Source organism: Cupressus sempervirens, chromosome 8, assembly GCF_028749045.1.
Source record: "Cupressus sempervirens isolate cs-2001-9-10 chromosome 8, ASM2874904v1, whole genome shotgun sequence".
In the NCBI taxonomy this organism is placed as follows: domain Eukaryota; kingdom Viridiplantae; phylum Streptophyta; class Pinopsida; order Cupressales; family Cupressaceae; genus Cupressus; species Cupressus sempervirens.
The window spans coordinates 59,103,103-59,119,842 of record NC_143125.1 but is presented as its reverse complement, the minus strand read 5'-3'; the positions used below and the strand labels follow the sequence as shown (position 1 = coordinate 59,119,842).

Here is a 16,740-nt window from a genome sequence, read left to right as displayed (position 1 = left end):
ATTTCGAAAAATATTGCTCTGATAATTTCAAACGAGAAATTATAATATTTTTTGAAAAAATTCAAAGAATTGGCTCTAATACCATATTACGAAGTAATTGGTAAATATTTGCTTGATATTAAGAGAGACTAAGAGGTCAATATATACAAAAGAATAAAATGATGTTTCCTTTGGAAATGATTGTAAAGAATAAAAACATTTTATTCTAGCTAAAAGAAAGCTAATAGATAACTACAGACTAACTAATATTTACAATAGATTACAAATAGATAACCATTAACTAACAATAGAAAGCTTATCTATTATCGTAATACTAATTGCTATTGCAACTATCCCCTTTTGAAAAACATTTTTGCAAGTGGTTAATACCATAAGAAAGCATATCAAGCATCACTTCTGAATAGATAACTACAGACTAACTAGTTTTGGAAACATTCTATCATTTACAATAGATTGCAAATAGATAACCATTAACTAATAATAGAAGCTTATCTATTGTCGTAATACTAATTGCTATAGTAATTGTCCCCTTTTCAAAAACACTTATGCAAGTGGTTAATACCATATGAAAGGATATCAGGCATCACTTCTGAATTGGAGTTGTTTGTTGTGTCAAATTCTCTGAATCTCATTTATATGTTATCTTTGAGAATTGGTTTAAGGGAGAAATTGGCATTGGAATCTCCTCGGTCAATCCAGGTCTCTCCAAACCTTTGCTTCCATTAGCATTCATCTCTTTGTTGGGCTATATGTAAATCCTAAAAGAGATGCTCCTATTGTTCTAGCATCCCGAGTATGAATCCACTGTCCCTAATTTGATTGATTAGTTTGTTTTGAACATTGCAAAAGAATAAAACTTGCCATGAATTCACGCATATCATAACTTAGTACATTTCTCTACCTATTGAATAAAGGGTTGGCAAGCCACAAATTCAATTTCAAATTGAGATTTTAATGGCCTAAGTCTTTGTAAATAATTTAAAGTTGTGTTTGTTAGCGAATAGTTTAGTCAGATAAAATACTGAAAATATATTGATGTAATATATTTCTATCATTTTCATTTATTACTATTATTGCACATTAAAATGTATTATATATTAAAATGTTGAAAAATATATATTGATATAATATATTTATATTTACTTACACACACACACACTTAATTAAGTTCAAATTATAAACTGTGCAAATAATATAATAAATTGAGACGAACTAAATCATATTGTCTGGATGCTACCAAATATAATTAAACAACAAATTTGTCGTTGGTTTGGAAAGTCTCTGTGTGGTGACATAGAGCAACGTCCACGATAGGACGTGACTCCTATGTAAGTCACTCTTATCGTGACATGACTGCACAGTCACATATAAAACTGTGCCCGTCCTCCTGCAATTTCAGATACAATGAACACATTATTCACAGCAGTCTTCAGTTATTAATAAAATTGCAGAGTTTGACAGTAAAATAGCATATGTTATATGCAGAACATATGTATTGCTATATCAGTTTCAGAACACTACTATAATAGATTAAAGTTATATTCATATAACAGTAAGGTAATCATATTATAAGAAACGAATTTCACATCAGTAGATAAATCTGATACTTTAACATGGTATCAGAGCTAGTCTAAGAAATGATCCTGATCAGATTTATCTTTCCATTGCATTCAAATATTTTTAAAACCTTTATCTGCCAAAATGGTAAACAGAATGAGAATCGAAGACAGGGTTGAAGGTGCTTCAGATTTTGAAGCTTGGAAAATACAAATGATGCTAATTTTGAAGAAGCATGAACTAATAACTATAGTGAGTTCCCCTAAACCTAAGGAAAACAACAAGAAGAGTCAGTGGAAAAAGACAAAACCAGAGCAATGGAGTTATTGGTGGATGGAGTGAAAAACCATTTACACGAATGATGCTAATTTTGAAGAAGCGTGAACTAATAACTACAGTGAGTTCCCATAAACCTAACGAAGACAACGAGAAGAGTCAGTGGAAAAAGACAAAACCAGAGCAATGGAGTTATTGGTGGATGGAGTGAAAAACCATTTACTACCTATTATCACAAAGTTGGACTCTGCCTATGAGATGTTAAAAGTCCTAGAAGACATGTTTGAAATAAACAACACTAGTAGGCTTCTTGCTCTAAAGAATCAACTCGCTAATATAAAGATGAATGAAGGATAGACCCCCACCTCATACTTTATGAGTATAACAGAATTAAGAAACCAACTCTTAACAATTGGTCACATCTATGATAGCAAAGAGTTAACTATGGTAACATTAAATGGACTCCCCACTTCATGGGAAAACTTTAGACAAGAAATATGTGCTCACTCCAAGCTCCCCAAGTTTGATCGACTAAAAGCTGATTGCATTCAAGAAGAGTATAATCTGATATCTAGAACAATCAGCATGAAATCCGCAAATGAAGACATTCAGATTCTCGCCACTAATTTGAAAAGGAAAAAGGGAAAAAGTGATAAACGACCATTCAAGAAACAAAAGGATCTTTCTAAAATACAATGTTTTAGATGCAGCAACTATGGTCACATTACAGCAAGATGTCCTGACAGACTGAAACATTAGCTTCCTTCACTGAAGTCAGAAATTCAAACTTGGATTTAGAGAGATTTTTATTCTAAAGAATTTAAAATCTTATGAAATTTTGGACTAAGAGGGAGTTCATGATTCTTTACCATCTGCACCAAGCCTCTTGCAAAATGAAGGTAGAAAACTTCCGAGGTAAACTTGCCTATTATAATTACTGAGAAGAGTCTCATAACATTTGATTATTGTAATAATTAATTATTTATTAATGATTGTTATTTCATATGGGCTCTGTGTACATCAGGAGGAAGTGAGGGCTTCCAAATGATTATCACTTGTATTTGCAAAAGTTATTGAAAGGTGACTATCTTAAAATAACTTAATTTTCTATTATGATGGATATCTTATGATATCGATGCAGATCATGATAGACTGTACTTTGCATGGTGGATTAAGTTTCTTCAACAGACTGAGAATGTTTATATCATAAGCATTATGAGAATATGTGTGCACGACTTATAAACCTTTTGAGTACATGGTGAATGTGATGCAGCTTAATGTTCAGGAGGTCATTACTGAAGGGTACTTGGTGAATATTATGTGACTTGATATTCAAGAGGCCAACTCAAGAGTACTTGGTGAATGTTATGCATCTTGACATTCGGGCAGCCATTACTCAAGACTACTTGGTGAATGTCATATGAGTTGACATTCAGGAGGCCATTACTCTTAATATGTTGAATGTCATGTGTTGACATTTTGAAATGCCAATGCTCATGGTATCAAATGTGATATCAAAATAGTGGAAATCTTCTGATTAAAGATTTCCTTGATATGTCATTCCTAAATATTGCAAATAGTTTAATATCTATTTATGTGTCTATCCTTCTAAACTAAGAGGGTATGTTAGTGAATTGTTTAGTCAGATAAAATGTTGAAAATATATTGATGTAATATTTCTATTATTTTCATTTATTATTATTAATGCACACTAAAATGTATTATATTAAGATATTGAAAAATATATATTAATATAATATATATATATATAAAAACATAAATTCAAATTCAAATTATAAACTGTGCAATTAATATAATAAATTGAGACCAAATAAATCATTTTATCAGGATACTACTAAAAATAATTAAACGACAAATATGTAGATGGTTTGGAAAGTCTCTATGTGTGGTGAATTGGAGCCACGTCCACAATAGTATGTGACTCCTCCGTGGGTCACTCCTATTGGGACGTGACCCCACAGTGATGAATAAAACTGTGCCCATCCTGCAATTTGAAATACAATGAACACATTATTCACAGCAGTCTTCAGTTATTAGTAAATTTCAGAGTTCGCCAGTAAAATAGCATATGTTATATGCAGAACATATGTATTGCCATATCAGTTTCAGAACACTACTATAATAGATTAAAGTTATATTCATATAACAATAAGGAAATCAAATTATAAGAAACAGATTTCACATCAGTAGATAAATCTGATACTTCAACAGTGTTTGCCAGTGGTCAGACAAAGTAGTGCACCGAACATAGGTTGAGATAAGATATTTGTGTGAGATCTATTCTCCTGAAAGCCACTATAAATCTGTCTACTCATAATTTTTTACAACAGCCATAATTTGTTTTACATCCCTTCCATCAAGAAGGGTAACTTCTGGGTGCTTCCCTTTCTCTTTCTTAGTTAGAAATAAGCCTTTAATGACTTCTTTCCAAAATTCACCTCAATTATCTGATTCAATTCTTGGGAGGTTGCTACTTGAGGAGTTGTGAGGTGAAAATAACAAGGGACCTGTAGGAGGACATAAACACCTCAGAATTTGCATGTGGTTCATTCAGCCTTCAGCCAAAAAGGAAAGATTCTTTTTTTGTATAGATTGGGAAGATGACTTCAGATGTTAGGTATGAGGACAGAATACTAGCATTTAGACCTATCCATGTTTATATGTATAAACTGTCATTATTACACCAATAAAACTGTATGGATATATGTATAAGCTTATATTTCTGCTCAACTGAAGTAATTATAATGCAACTCCAAACCAATTTGGTCATTAACCATGTATTAAATAAATTATAAACAAAACCATCCAGATTCTAAATCTTGATGTTGCATAACACAAACTTTCTTCCACTAGAACCTTCTATAAATTGTAAAATATAAATTATAAAATAGTTTTCAATTCCACATTCTAAATAGAAATATAATTCAACAAGAAAATCTGCTAAGTTAGCATTCCTTAGATCTAATACGGTAATACCTTTTCATTTACTTACAAATGGGTGTTTCTGCTATCGGAATGGTGTGGACATTTAATATGCAAGTAAGCACTAGTTGAAGAATGATCTTTCTGAATTTCAATTAATAGATAATCCTTAGCAAGCATTAGAATGAGTCCATTTGACTAGCATAGAAATATCCAAAATGGTGATGTACATACTGTCAGTCTAGTGGTGGCTTTCAATTGAGAAATCAAAACTGGTACTGTAAGACAACGGATGAGGAGAGTCGTTGCTGCTATAGATGCCCACCTACAATAAAAAGAGTAAAAAAAGGCTTTAGATATCATGGTATATCTCTTTTTACCAATATTTAAAAGATCTCTTCTTCACAATTTATGAGAAACTATTTTTCTGTTCAAATTACAAAAAAAATGTAAATGACTATCATAGCTATTGCTTTAAATAAAAAATTTATACATTTGCATGGTGGGTCTTATATATTTGCATGGTGGGTCTACAGTCATTTGTCACTTTGCTAAGTCCTTTGCCATAAGATTCCAAGAACATTTCTCTTTCAATATTAAGCATGCACCTCTATGCTAACCCATATCCCAATTCCCAACTTCTTTGACAACATGAATGCATCTTCACTTAGCTACCCCTGTGGTCTCTGCCGGGTAGACAGGCTTCGGATCTCACCTGAAACAGGAACTATTGTAGTTGCCTTCGCACTAATGGTTCTATTGACTCTGAAATACCACACAACACCAATATCAAAACTGTGTCCTATGATTTGAGTGAGTGGAGTTACTAGCTAAGTTGCCAAATCAGAATCATACGCAAATATGGATACATGTGTCCAATGTGCCAATATGGCAGACAACTTTTTGAGGGTGTGGTACATTTGGTTATCCAATGCGCCAATATGGCAGATAACATTTTGAGGGTGAGGTACATTTGGCTATGTCCATCCAAAACCATTTATACACATACATACCTATATACACACACCCATACATACAAAATTGGGACTAAAAACAAGAATTAAATTCAGAATGCCGCATATCATGTATCTGCTAAATACAACTATCATAAATATTACAAATTTGAACGACGATACACTAATTCGGTATCAACTTATCAAAACTTGAATTTCATGATAGCTATTCTGAATAGTGAAAGCATTGTTCATTGGGTAAATATTAAAATAATACAATTAATAATCAGTGTCATAACCATTAAGACCAACATTAATATCCACAATTCACATTATATATCTGCAAATAGATTGGAAGAGCCATATGCAACCCCACTGCCACTTGCACTAAAAGTATGCAGGGTGTCCACATCCACAAATAATGAAGATTGTCTGCAAGCTGAAAAATCCATGCTAGTTTGCTTTGATGTTGCATCCCACAACTTTCATTGATAGTTTTTGGAGGTCTGTGCTATGATCTTCTATGGCCCAATGTTGTTTCAGTTGTGTTAATTCTTTAAAGTACCATTTGGGGTGTTTTTTATCACTTTTTGTCATAAGCCTGTTGAATATGTTAGTTTTTAGCGCAATCAGAAAAAGCAGTACATAAGATAATGAACAAAATATTTACCCTAGGAAAACCCTCCTACTCAAGGGAGAAAAGCCCAGCTAATAACCTCTTCATTATTAGATAAGAAGTGCAGAATTCTGCATACAACATTCAGGCTTTATACAGGGAAAGTCTCATATAACAATAAATGTGTCTCTTCTCTTGATGTGAATATAAAAACAATAAAGAATTATTTTAAATATCGATCTCCTTGAAGCATATATGTCTCTTCATCTATCTCACAAATCAAATACCTTCTTTATAAACTTGTCTTGACACTTCCTTGTCTTGACTATTCATTGTCTTGAAATGAAGCAACACACCACTTGAGTAGTCCTGAAGAAAATTTTATTTAGAACAAGAAGGTGACCTGCCTTTGAATAAGAGAAAAAATCTCTTAAATCTATAAAACACTAACACTCCCTCTTAGACAGGGAGATATTTTCCAGATATCTAAATCATGAAGCCTCCCAACATAGCGCCCACAATGGCTACACCCATTTGTGGAAAGCGCAAAGGCTCATTACAAAGTCTCTCAACGTGATGGCATCATGGAGTCTCTCAACATGATGTCTGATCTCAATCTCAAAGATGAACAAGGGCTTTCACCTCATATTTCTCTATCTCAAAGACATACACTACAAGGACTTCACCTCGTATTTCTCTCTCACAAAGAAATATACACAAGCTTTTACCTCATATTTATCACAGAAAAATATACACTACAAGAGCTTTCACCTCATATTTCTCTCTCATTGAGAAACATACATTACAAGGGCTTTCACCTTGTTAAGTAACATGGACCTTTTCTGCAAATGCAATAATATGGCCATTCTAATTGATATGTTCCAAATGCAGATTTGGATCTCATATGAATATGGGAGGAGGAGACATGTCTCCAAGGTTTAATCATCATTTAATTAATATATATATTTCATAATAATAATTAGTATAATATATATGTATATATACATGTATATATAAAAATATATGTATATGTATATTATATATGTATTATATAATATAAAAATATATATATATATATATATATATATATATATATATATATATATATATATATATACACATACACTATAATATATATAATAACATATATTATTATTATACATGAATACGTATATATAGAAAATGATGATTCACCAAAAAAAAATGTATCCCAGATCGAATTTATCTGCCTAAAGCTACAACTTTATCACGCCCTCCTAGCTAGAGAGGATTTGTAGTAGGACACCTTGTGCTCTCAAGTATATGAAGAGATATCGTCTCAGTATGATATTCTTGGAATGGCATATATAAGGATATCAACATAAATCCATCAACACACATATATAAATTAAAATATATTGCATATGGAATTTGCTTCAGTTCACTATGAGGCTAAATTTCTCAACACTACCTCTTTAGCAAGGAGAGAGTACAAGATTTGAATACCACCTTAAGTGTGGTCTATGATAGATTTAAGTTATGGTGTTTGCCAAGATCCGACCCGAAGAACCATAACAAATTAATTTTCATGGTGTCTGACAAAATCCTAACCGAAGAACCATGATGAGTTGATTATCAAGATGTCTAGCAAAATTCAGCCCAAAGAACCATGATAAGTTGGTTATCAGGGTGTCCAGCAAAATCCAACCCGAAGAACCATGATAACACTTGCTCCAACACATTTTGGTGTTAGGAGATAGGTCAACTATTGATAAGGTCATCACCTTGCAATGGTTACCTTTTGGTTGGTACGTTCACCATCATGACTTCCAGCACTCCGGGACAACAACTTAATGAAGTTTTTCATGATAACAAGTCTACCATTTATAAGATCGTCACCTTACAATGGTTACCTTTTGTTTATATATGTCAATGAAAGATCGTCACCTTTCATTACATATCATATCTGAAATAGTAATCACCATGAACCTAGTCAAAAGGTGATGCAAAGGCTTTCACCTTAATTTTCTCTCACAAAGAAGAATGTATGACAAAGGAGTTTCACTTAGAACTTCTCCTCATAGAGAAGATATCATTCACAAAGGATTGCACCTAAAAAATTCTACCTCTAAACAATGATCATGGGAAGTCAAGTCCTCTAGTTACTCCATTAGAAGCTCTCTTCACCCAAGGATGCCTTTCGAACTCCCTCTAAATATGATATCAATCTTCCGACTTTTTAGTGATAAGTCAATACTTCCTCATGATGCACTCAAGAGTAGGCCCATCAAAATCATGCAGTCATACACATGTATTTTTAGACTCCCTCTAAGTATTAATCTTCTAAGCTCCCACGTTACCTTAGAAGAAGTGTCATACTCCCTCTTAATGTAGAAGAATCTCATAATCTCAATCATCAAAGATGTTTGCTTCAAGAGCCTCACTTTATCCATCTTGATCGTCAGGGTCATAGGAGTTACTATCATTAGATTGAGTATGCACAGTATTTGGTAGCATGTGTACAGTACCAACTTTCTTTTCTTGTAAGAACATCTTCAAACATAAAGGCAAAGATCAAGGCAAATAACTATTATAGTATGTATAGAATTACAAATAAAAGAGAGATAAATGTAAAAGATAAGAATACTTATTTGCACATGAAGATTCAAAAATTGTCTTCTTAGATTATTTGAGAATGGAACATCTCCCCTCTAAATAAGGTTCAAGTGGGAATGGAACATTGACTATTATTCCCCCCACAACGTACAATTTCTACTCTTTCTTATATCATAGAACAATTTTGCATCACATCGAATATGGCTAACAACTTCTTTTCACGATAGCTCACAACCATTGAAAACTTGATTACATAGTTGCTTGAGTCTTCAAGAACACGTCATCAAGTAGTTGATGACTACTATGTTGAAGTGAAAAAACTCAATGAAACTTCTTGTAGCACAATCACATAAACTAATAATCCAATCACAGACATATGCAGGTAGAATACAAAGCATCAATTCATAAGCTGCACCAACAAGAGAAAACATCTTATCTATATCATAATGCCTCCTTGGTAAAAATATAATTTACTTGTAGCAATAGAGTCTTTTGCTACAGATGCAAAGCCATTTGTCTCAATTTATTCTGCATTATATTTCTCGAAGTTTACATTCTCTTGTTGTTGATGACAAAGGTACAACATGAAGATGAGTCAGGAATAATGAATATGCCAATAGTTATAGTTTCTGACTACCAAGAGGATCAAGCGAGGATGTCTAGAGAAAACGAGAAAGCTCTTCCATAATGACGGACTATTCATCTGATGATCAATGTATGTGTATAATTTGACCAACCACCTCATCGATACTATCTTTTGTCTATATCTAGTCAATCTTTTGCAATCGTCTGTAACGGCAGATCCATTAGCTTGCACATTCAATTCTCTAAAGTAGTGAATTCGACATTCAAAATTTTATGAACATCCAAATATGTGAGAATGGAGTTACTAATACAAGTCCAAAAGAGACTTCTTTGATCAATCTGGAAGTGAACTTCACTCTCCAATAGGGAATAATGATCAGCAGGGAAATATTGACATTCAAAAAATTGCTCTCTTTATTGAATCAATGAATTATGATCTCTAATGGAATAGCCAAACTATTTATGTAATTCTTCACTATGCAAAAGATTCCTTGACACTAGTTCTTATGATATTCTAGCATTTGTATCTCTTCCATATGTTTCTCGCTAAGTTCAAAAAATAGGAAAATAATATCCTTCTCCCATCCATCATTGTGGATTACTCAAAATATCTCCCCTTAGATTGTTGTCACTCAAATTTCTATTGATGATTGACTACTCCTTATAACTTTTTTGTTCCTTTATAATTCTCTTCACAAGAATGATATATTTTGATGAGGAGGCAACAGGCTATATGGCTTTTTTAGTTTTATCCTCTTCAATGCACATATTACATCAATACTTTAATACTCCAACTCCCAATCCGACAAAGAAGGATTATGCGACAAATACTGAAGTGTCTTTGATCCGATCCAATGAATTAAGCAATATATATTAGATCAGAGGTGTTGCATGAGCATATATGATCGCTACATGCAACTCTTACATAGGTGGTGAGACGAACCTCTTATAAATTATTTTGCCTTGGATAATAGTTAGTTGAAGAATTGTAGTCCATTCCTTTCCCTACTACACTCCAAGTGGACACAATATATCAATTGTGCTAAATAATTCTATTTGGTATAGTATCGCATACATGCAAAATGTGTTTAATTCTGACTCAAGGCCTACTTTCTTAATTGATTCTTCCTTAGATATGTTGTTTGTAATATGCACCTATTGACTGGTTGCATATAACCTACATGTGTAGTATCATTGATTGTATCTTCTATTTCCTTCCTTGATACCTGTGCACTTTCTGAGACTCAACTCTTATTTGCTCGATAATATTGCTTGGAGAGGCTTAAATATTTGATTATCATTTTCTATTAATCATGAGTTCGATATAATCGCTCTTTAAGGGTAGATCTCTTATAAAAAATAAAATTTTCTGCACAAAAGATCCAAATACTTCCTTATCGTTGACTTCATATTTCACATTTCCCCTTATCATCGAATCCCTATGTACTCTTAGATGGAATTACGGATAAATGTAGAAACCGCTATCAAATAGGATTGATCATAATATGTTATTGATTACTATGTGCCCGATTTGATTATCAATGAAGTGTCTACTAAAACATTGATGGAAGCCTGTGATTGTGTATGAAACTTTATTTCCTCGTACCATTACATAGCAAGGTGTCGAGTATCACAAGAATATTCACACCCAATTTACAAATACATGACTGTAGTCTTCGCTCCAACTAAATTTGAAATTTCATGTTTACCCAAGACCTCCAAGATCCACATCAAGCCCCTAATAAGAATTTGTTCTAATATTGCAAGCACCGACAATTTCAAGGTTTCATAAATGAGTTCTATTTTATTTCCACAATCTCGCAAATGTGGGAGGGCTACCTTCTTTGATGTTTTCACTAGGTAGTTCTAAATCGATCTAGGATGCACTCTACCTAAAAACTGCCTATGCACACAGGGTATTGCAGATGCTGGTACTCTACAAACCAAGTTGTTCTTTGAACTTGATCGCATTTCCTGCCATTTAATTAATCTTTCTTTCTTACATTCGTAGCCTATTCTGATATCATGTAGAGGGAAAATATCACTGTTAATGCTTCATAAATTCTTCCATAAAACCAGATCTATTGAATTAAGTTTGCAGTGTAACATAGCTCTAATACCATGTTAAGTAACATGGATCTTTTTTGCAAATGTAATAATATGGCCATTGTAATTGATATGTTCCAAATGCAGATTTGGATCTCATATAAATCTGAGGAGACATGAAGAGACATGTCTCCAAGGTTTAATCATCATTTAATTAATATATATATATGTATGTATTATATATAATCTAATATATATATTATATACTATAATCTATAAAATAATATATATTATTATTACATGAATACATATATATAGAAAATGATGATTTACCAATAACAACAATGCATCTCAAATCGAATTTATCTGATTGAAGCTACAACTTTGACACACCTCATATTTATCTCTCATAGAGAAACATACATTACAACAAATCTTCATGATGATGTGACTCTTTGAAGCTCCAAACACTTGCATCAATCTCCTGACCTCTTTAATCAAGATTGTCTACAATGCTTGCCTAAGAGGAACGGTTTTCAACACACACCTCTAAAACCTCAACCTCATCCCAAATCACCCTATTCTGAGTGAGTTTGCAGAGCTACAAATGCCAAATCCAGATTGAATGTGCAAATATATTCTCTACAAGTGAACAATTTTTGAAGGACTTTAGAACCTAGCCTTGCAACACTACAACTCACTTAGCTGACATCAAACTCCCCTCTATGATCTTAGAACCTTAATGCTCTCAGAATTTAACTCCCTCTAAAAGTCATTTCCTAGAAGAAACTAATTACAAGACAATCTAAATAGGTTCTTCTTCGAGATAAGTCTCTAGTTATGTGTCACCAAGTCCTATGACAAGAAGTTGTGTCCATTCTTCATCTTGTGTGACTTCCTCACAGGATGCATTAAGCTCTTCCTCCCTTCAATGCAATCCCTCATCAGCCTTATGCTCCTCATTCCATCCTAAAAGCATTTTAGAGAGATCTAATAGTTCATAGAATCAATCTATCCCGAAGAGAAACATCAATGCTAGAAGCACACATGATTCATTATTCTAATGTATGATTTTATAACTACATAAAAGATTCATGAACATCATTCAAGGGTATGAAATACTTATCTCTTCATTGTCTAATCTTCCTCAAAATCCACCAGTTGTTCCTTCCTGATCTTGGCACCTAAAGAATCAAATCTCGAGATATGCCCAAAATAGGAACAACAAACAGTATGTTGAGACGAAGAATGTAACAACAACAAAATTTTGTATCATATGATATGAATACAAGCATCAATATATTTTTGTATTGCTAGGAATAACCCTCAAGCGATCCAAGAAGTGATCAAACACTTCGAGTAAAGTATTAATGTGTATATTGCAAATGACCCGTTGACAATAATTTGCTCAATTTCACGACTTAGACTCTTACTCGTGATTTGTAAGATTACACAAGAAACGCATGCAATATCATGTATCAGCAAAAAACCTCCAATAGATAGATAATGTGAAATATACAAAGTAAACAAAAAGATCACCATGCATCACAATCTACCGCATTTCATATATATACAATATGTTCAACTTTTGCTTCCTTTTGAGGTCCTGTTACTGTTCCAAATGGTGTTGTTGGAGTTCAATAAATGTAGGTAAAGAAGGGCTCTAATTGGTGAGTGGCAAGAGCCAATGGCTACAAAACCATGAGCAAATCAAGAGACAATCTAAATGATAGTCGCTATACTCATACCCGTGTGTCCTTCGTACAGTGTCTGCAACCCTCGAAGTTGATTGTGCATTTTGTCAATAGATTTTTTGGACTCATGCAATGATGTATAATAAGATAAGAGCTTTGCAGTAGATGCGAATGTTCAAGCACTAATTTCCTAGAAATGAACTTCGTATAGAATCTCCTTAAGTAAATCTAATTGAATCTCTTGAACCTACTCTAATTCCATGTTAATTTAGGAACAAAAATGTAAGCAATGAGAAAAAAGTAATACATAAGACAATGAACACAATATTCAACCTGGGAAAACCCCCCCTACTCGAGGGAGGAAAACCCAGAAAATGATCTCTTATATGTCATAATTTTGCATACGACAATCAGGGCTTATGTTGGGACTCTTCTCTTGATGTGAATGTAGAAACAATAAAGAATTCTTTTGAATATCGATCACATTGAAGCAAATATGTAATTGCATGCCTTCTTTATCAATTTGTCTTGACACTTCATTGCCTTGACCCTTTGTTGTCTTAACCCTTCAATGTCTTGAAATGAAACGACACACCACTTGAGTTGTCTTAAAAAAATATTTCATTTAATTTTATTTAGAACAAGAAGGCTGATCTGGCTTCGATTAAGAGAAAAGCTATATAACACTAACAAAATATTCTATGGTAGATAAATGTACAAATACAGAAGCATAAGCGAGGCATGTGAATGCATGTGGGTTATTTGAGAGCTGTTGATAAGCTCATCAAAATTTGATAAGGTTGTGGCAATCCTACAAAATGTCAATGGGTTGTGACATACAATTGAATTGCTGACTCAACAAATAAAACAACAAAAATCTCAGCCAGCAAATGAATAGAAGATGTTATTCTATGGATATACATACTCCAAAAGCTAGAAAACTAAGTCTATTTCCAGAAAGGTTAAAAGAAATCTAACCAAAAATTATATTTATTGTTGATAGTTGTACTCGAAAGAATCAGTTATAAAGTGAAACTTATATATAGTGGTGAAGGCAATACAATATGGGTTCAATATTTAGGCACAATTAATTCTTTATCTTAGAGGGGCAAATGACTATATTTTTTTATCTTGACGAAAAAGAAAGAGTTTACAAACTCTTCAATTTTGGAGAAAGAAATAAACAATGATATGGTTGGTCTGCAAGTGGAAATACATTTCTATGTACTATTATTTGTTCAACTATTCAATTTGCAATTTTTTCTCTAAATGCTTTGTTAAGTAATGAGATACAGTTGTTTTCCTCTTCCACATATATGCTTTGTTCATGAATATGGAATGGAATTATAGGTTACTGTTTGATCTACGATACATTTGAGCCTATGCAAATGTCATGTCCCCTTCTCGAAATAGGATTTAATTATCAAGAAAAATAACTAAATTAATAATATAAAAGAATTAAATTTAAAAATAATTAAAATTTATATAAGTTGAACAAATCGTCAACAAGTTCTCCTTTAAATTAGAGGTATAAAAGGGAGAGAAGAGAGCTTCATTTGAGTGTGAAAGGGAAGGAGGAAGGAGTGGAGCAAAAGAATTAATGGAAGAATTAAAGGGAAAGGGAAGGAAGGAAAAAAAGGACGTGACTTTAAAAAAGTGAAGGATTGTGACTCTTTGAAAGGGCTGTGACAATTTGAAAAGATTGTGACTCTTCAAAAGGAGGGACAATTATGAAGGGTCATGACTTTGCCAAAAGGCAGACATGATGAAAAGATGAGACATCTCCCTCACATGGAAAGATATAACGGAGAAGAAAGATCAAATGGAATTGGGGAAAAAGCAGTAAAGTAGATCGAGAGCAGAATCAAAGCAGAAGTGTATAGAGAGATCTGAATAAGAATTGAGGAGGAAAGAAGAAAATAAGATACATAGATCTAGAAAAAGAAGATATGCAGATCTTAGATTGGATATGTGCAGAATTGGAATGTAGTAAAGACAGATTTGAGGAGTGAGAGATAGAAAGAAAAAGGGGCAGCAGTTGTTGTCAAACAAATGTATCTTTTCATAACCAAAGAGTAAGACCATTTCATAAGTGCTGTTGATGAATAGCTTCGTTCAGATAAATTAGACGATAATACAATCTCCCTTGATCTGTTAATAACATGCATTCATGCATACTAGTTCATTTGGCTTATATTAATACATATACACATTTACTATAATGTAGATCAATATATTATCATCCTATAAATCTGTTACTCCTATCCAAGTACGATATCAATCTGTTCATACAGATTCATTCTTTGACATTTCATGCTCTTATATTGATTGTGCAATGATCAAGAGATTGGATAATATGCATATACAGAATCTCCCTTGAGAACAGCGACCTTGTGTAGAAGTGTGATTAAATTCAAACTAATCTTAATTAGCACCGGTTGGTAATTGTTTATCTGCACAAGAGATCACTATTAGTGAAGGCAAATGCCTTGTGTGGAGACTGGAGACACGTCCACTCAAAACATTGTCTTTTCAATGTCATATAAATGCACATGCTCGGCCAGGCAAGAGAGTATTGAAATTGATAAATGCTCTGCCTTATTTGGAGCTCTGCAATCATACTTTAATATTCAGTATTTATTAATAATTAATTTGCTTCACATACACATTTGGCATAGATCAAGACACTCTCATTCAGATTGAAATCTTCAAATAGGAAATCTGGACTATTATCTTTTATAAGGGCACTAACAAATGAAAGGGTTAACTCCCTACACTTAAAGGAGCTATAAAAGAGCACTTGATTGAAAGGCATGAAATCAAAAAAGAGATCGATGTGGAAAGTGATGACTCAAATCTTATGGAAGGTGGTGACCCTTTCACATGTAAATTATAAAGAGGAGGTAGTTGGTGTTTAATATATATATAATTCAGATCTCAAGTGCTCTATAAGAACCGTCAGACAGGCAGGGAAGAGGCCATGTTAACCCACCCCATTTGCAAGGATAAGACACACAAATATAACAGGCATGGTTCCAAGAAAAGAATCTGATCAGAACTCAGATACATTTATAGCTGTGATATTGCATCCACTGATTGGTATGGAATCTAATGCATTTGATCTGCATAAGTGAAATTATAGTTGATGATGCATTCATTCTGTCTAAGTCTAACAAAAGATGATTGCACTTTGATCTGCCTTTATGCTATCATAAATAATAATACTATCAAACTATTACAGACAATGCTACATTTGATCTGCTTATACTTTGTCAATATTGTCACATGCATCTCTAGTTATCTGAATGTAAACAGTATGCTATATAATGAATGCAATAGATATAATTGACAATCTCATACTCCTATAATACTTAATCATATTAAGGATGAAAAAGGAATTGCAATAAGGGAAAATGGTGAGGCCTCATAGGTACACCATATCATGGAGCATGAGGACAAGAAGGACGTGAGATGC

The 16,740-nt window shown here is 33.0% G+C and overlaps 1 protein-coding gene across 1 annotated transcript in view; it reads right to left on the bottom strand.

The window, feature by feature from the left end:
• The window catches only part of LOC149541592 (mitochondrial inner membrane protein OXA1-like), a 123,808-nt gene that overhangs the window by 96,637 nt on the left and 10,431 nt on the right, over positions 1–16,740 (bottom strand). Inside the window, exon 2 of the mRNA XM_089796786.1 lies at positions 5,011–5,101. Within this exon, the coding sequence (XP_089652912.1) occupies positions 5,011–5,101 (91 nt within the window). The remainder of the gene's footprint in view (positions 1–5,010; positions 5,102–16,740) is intronic.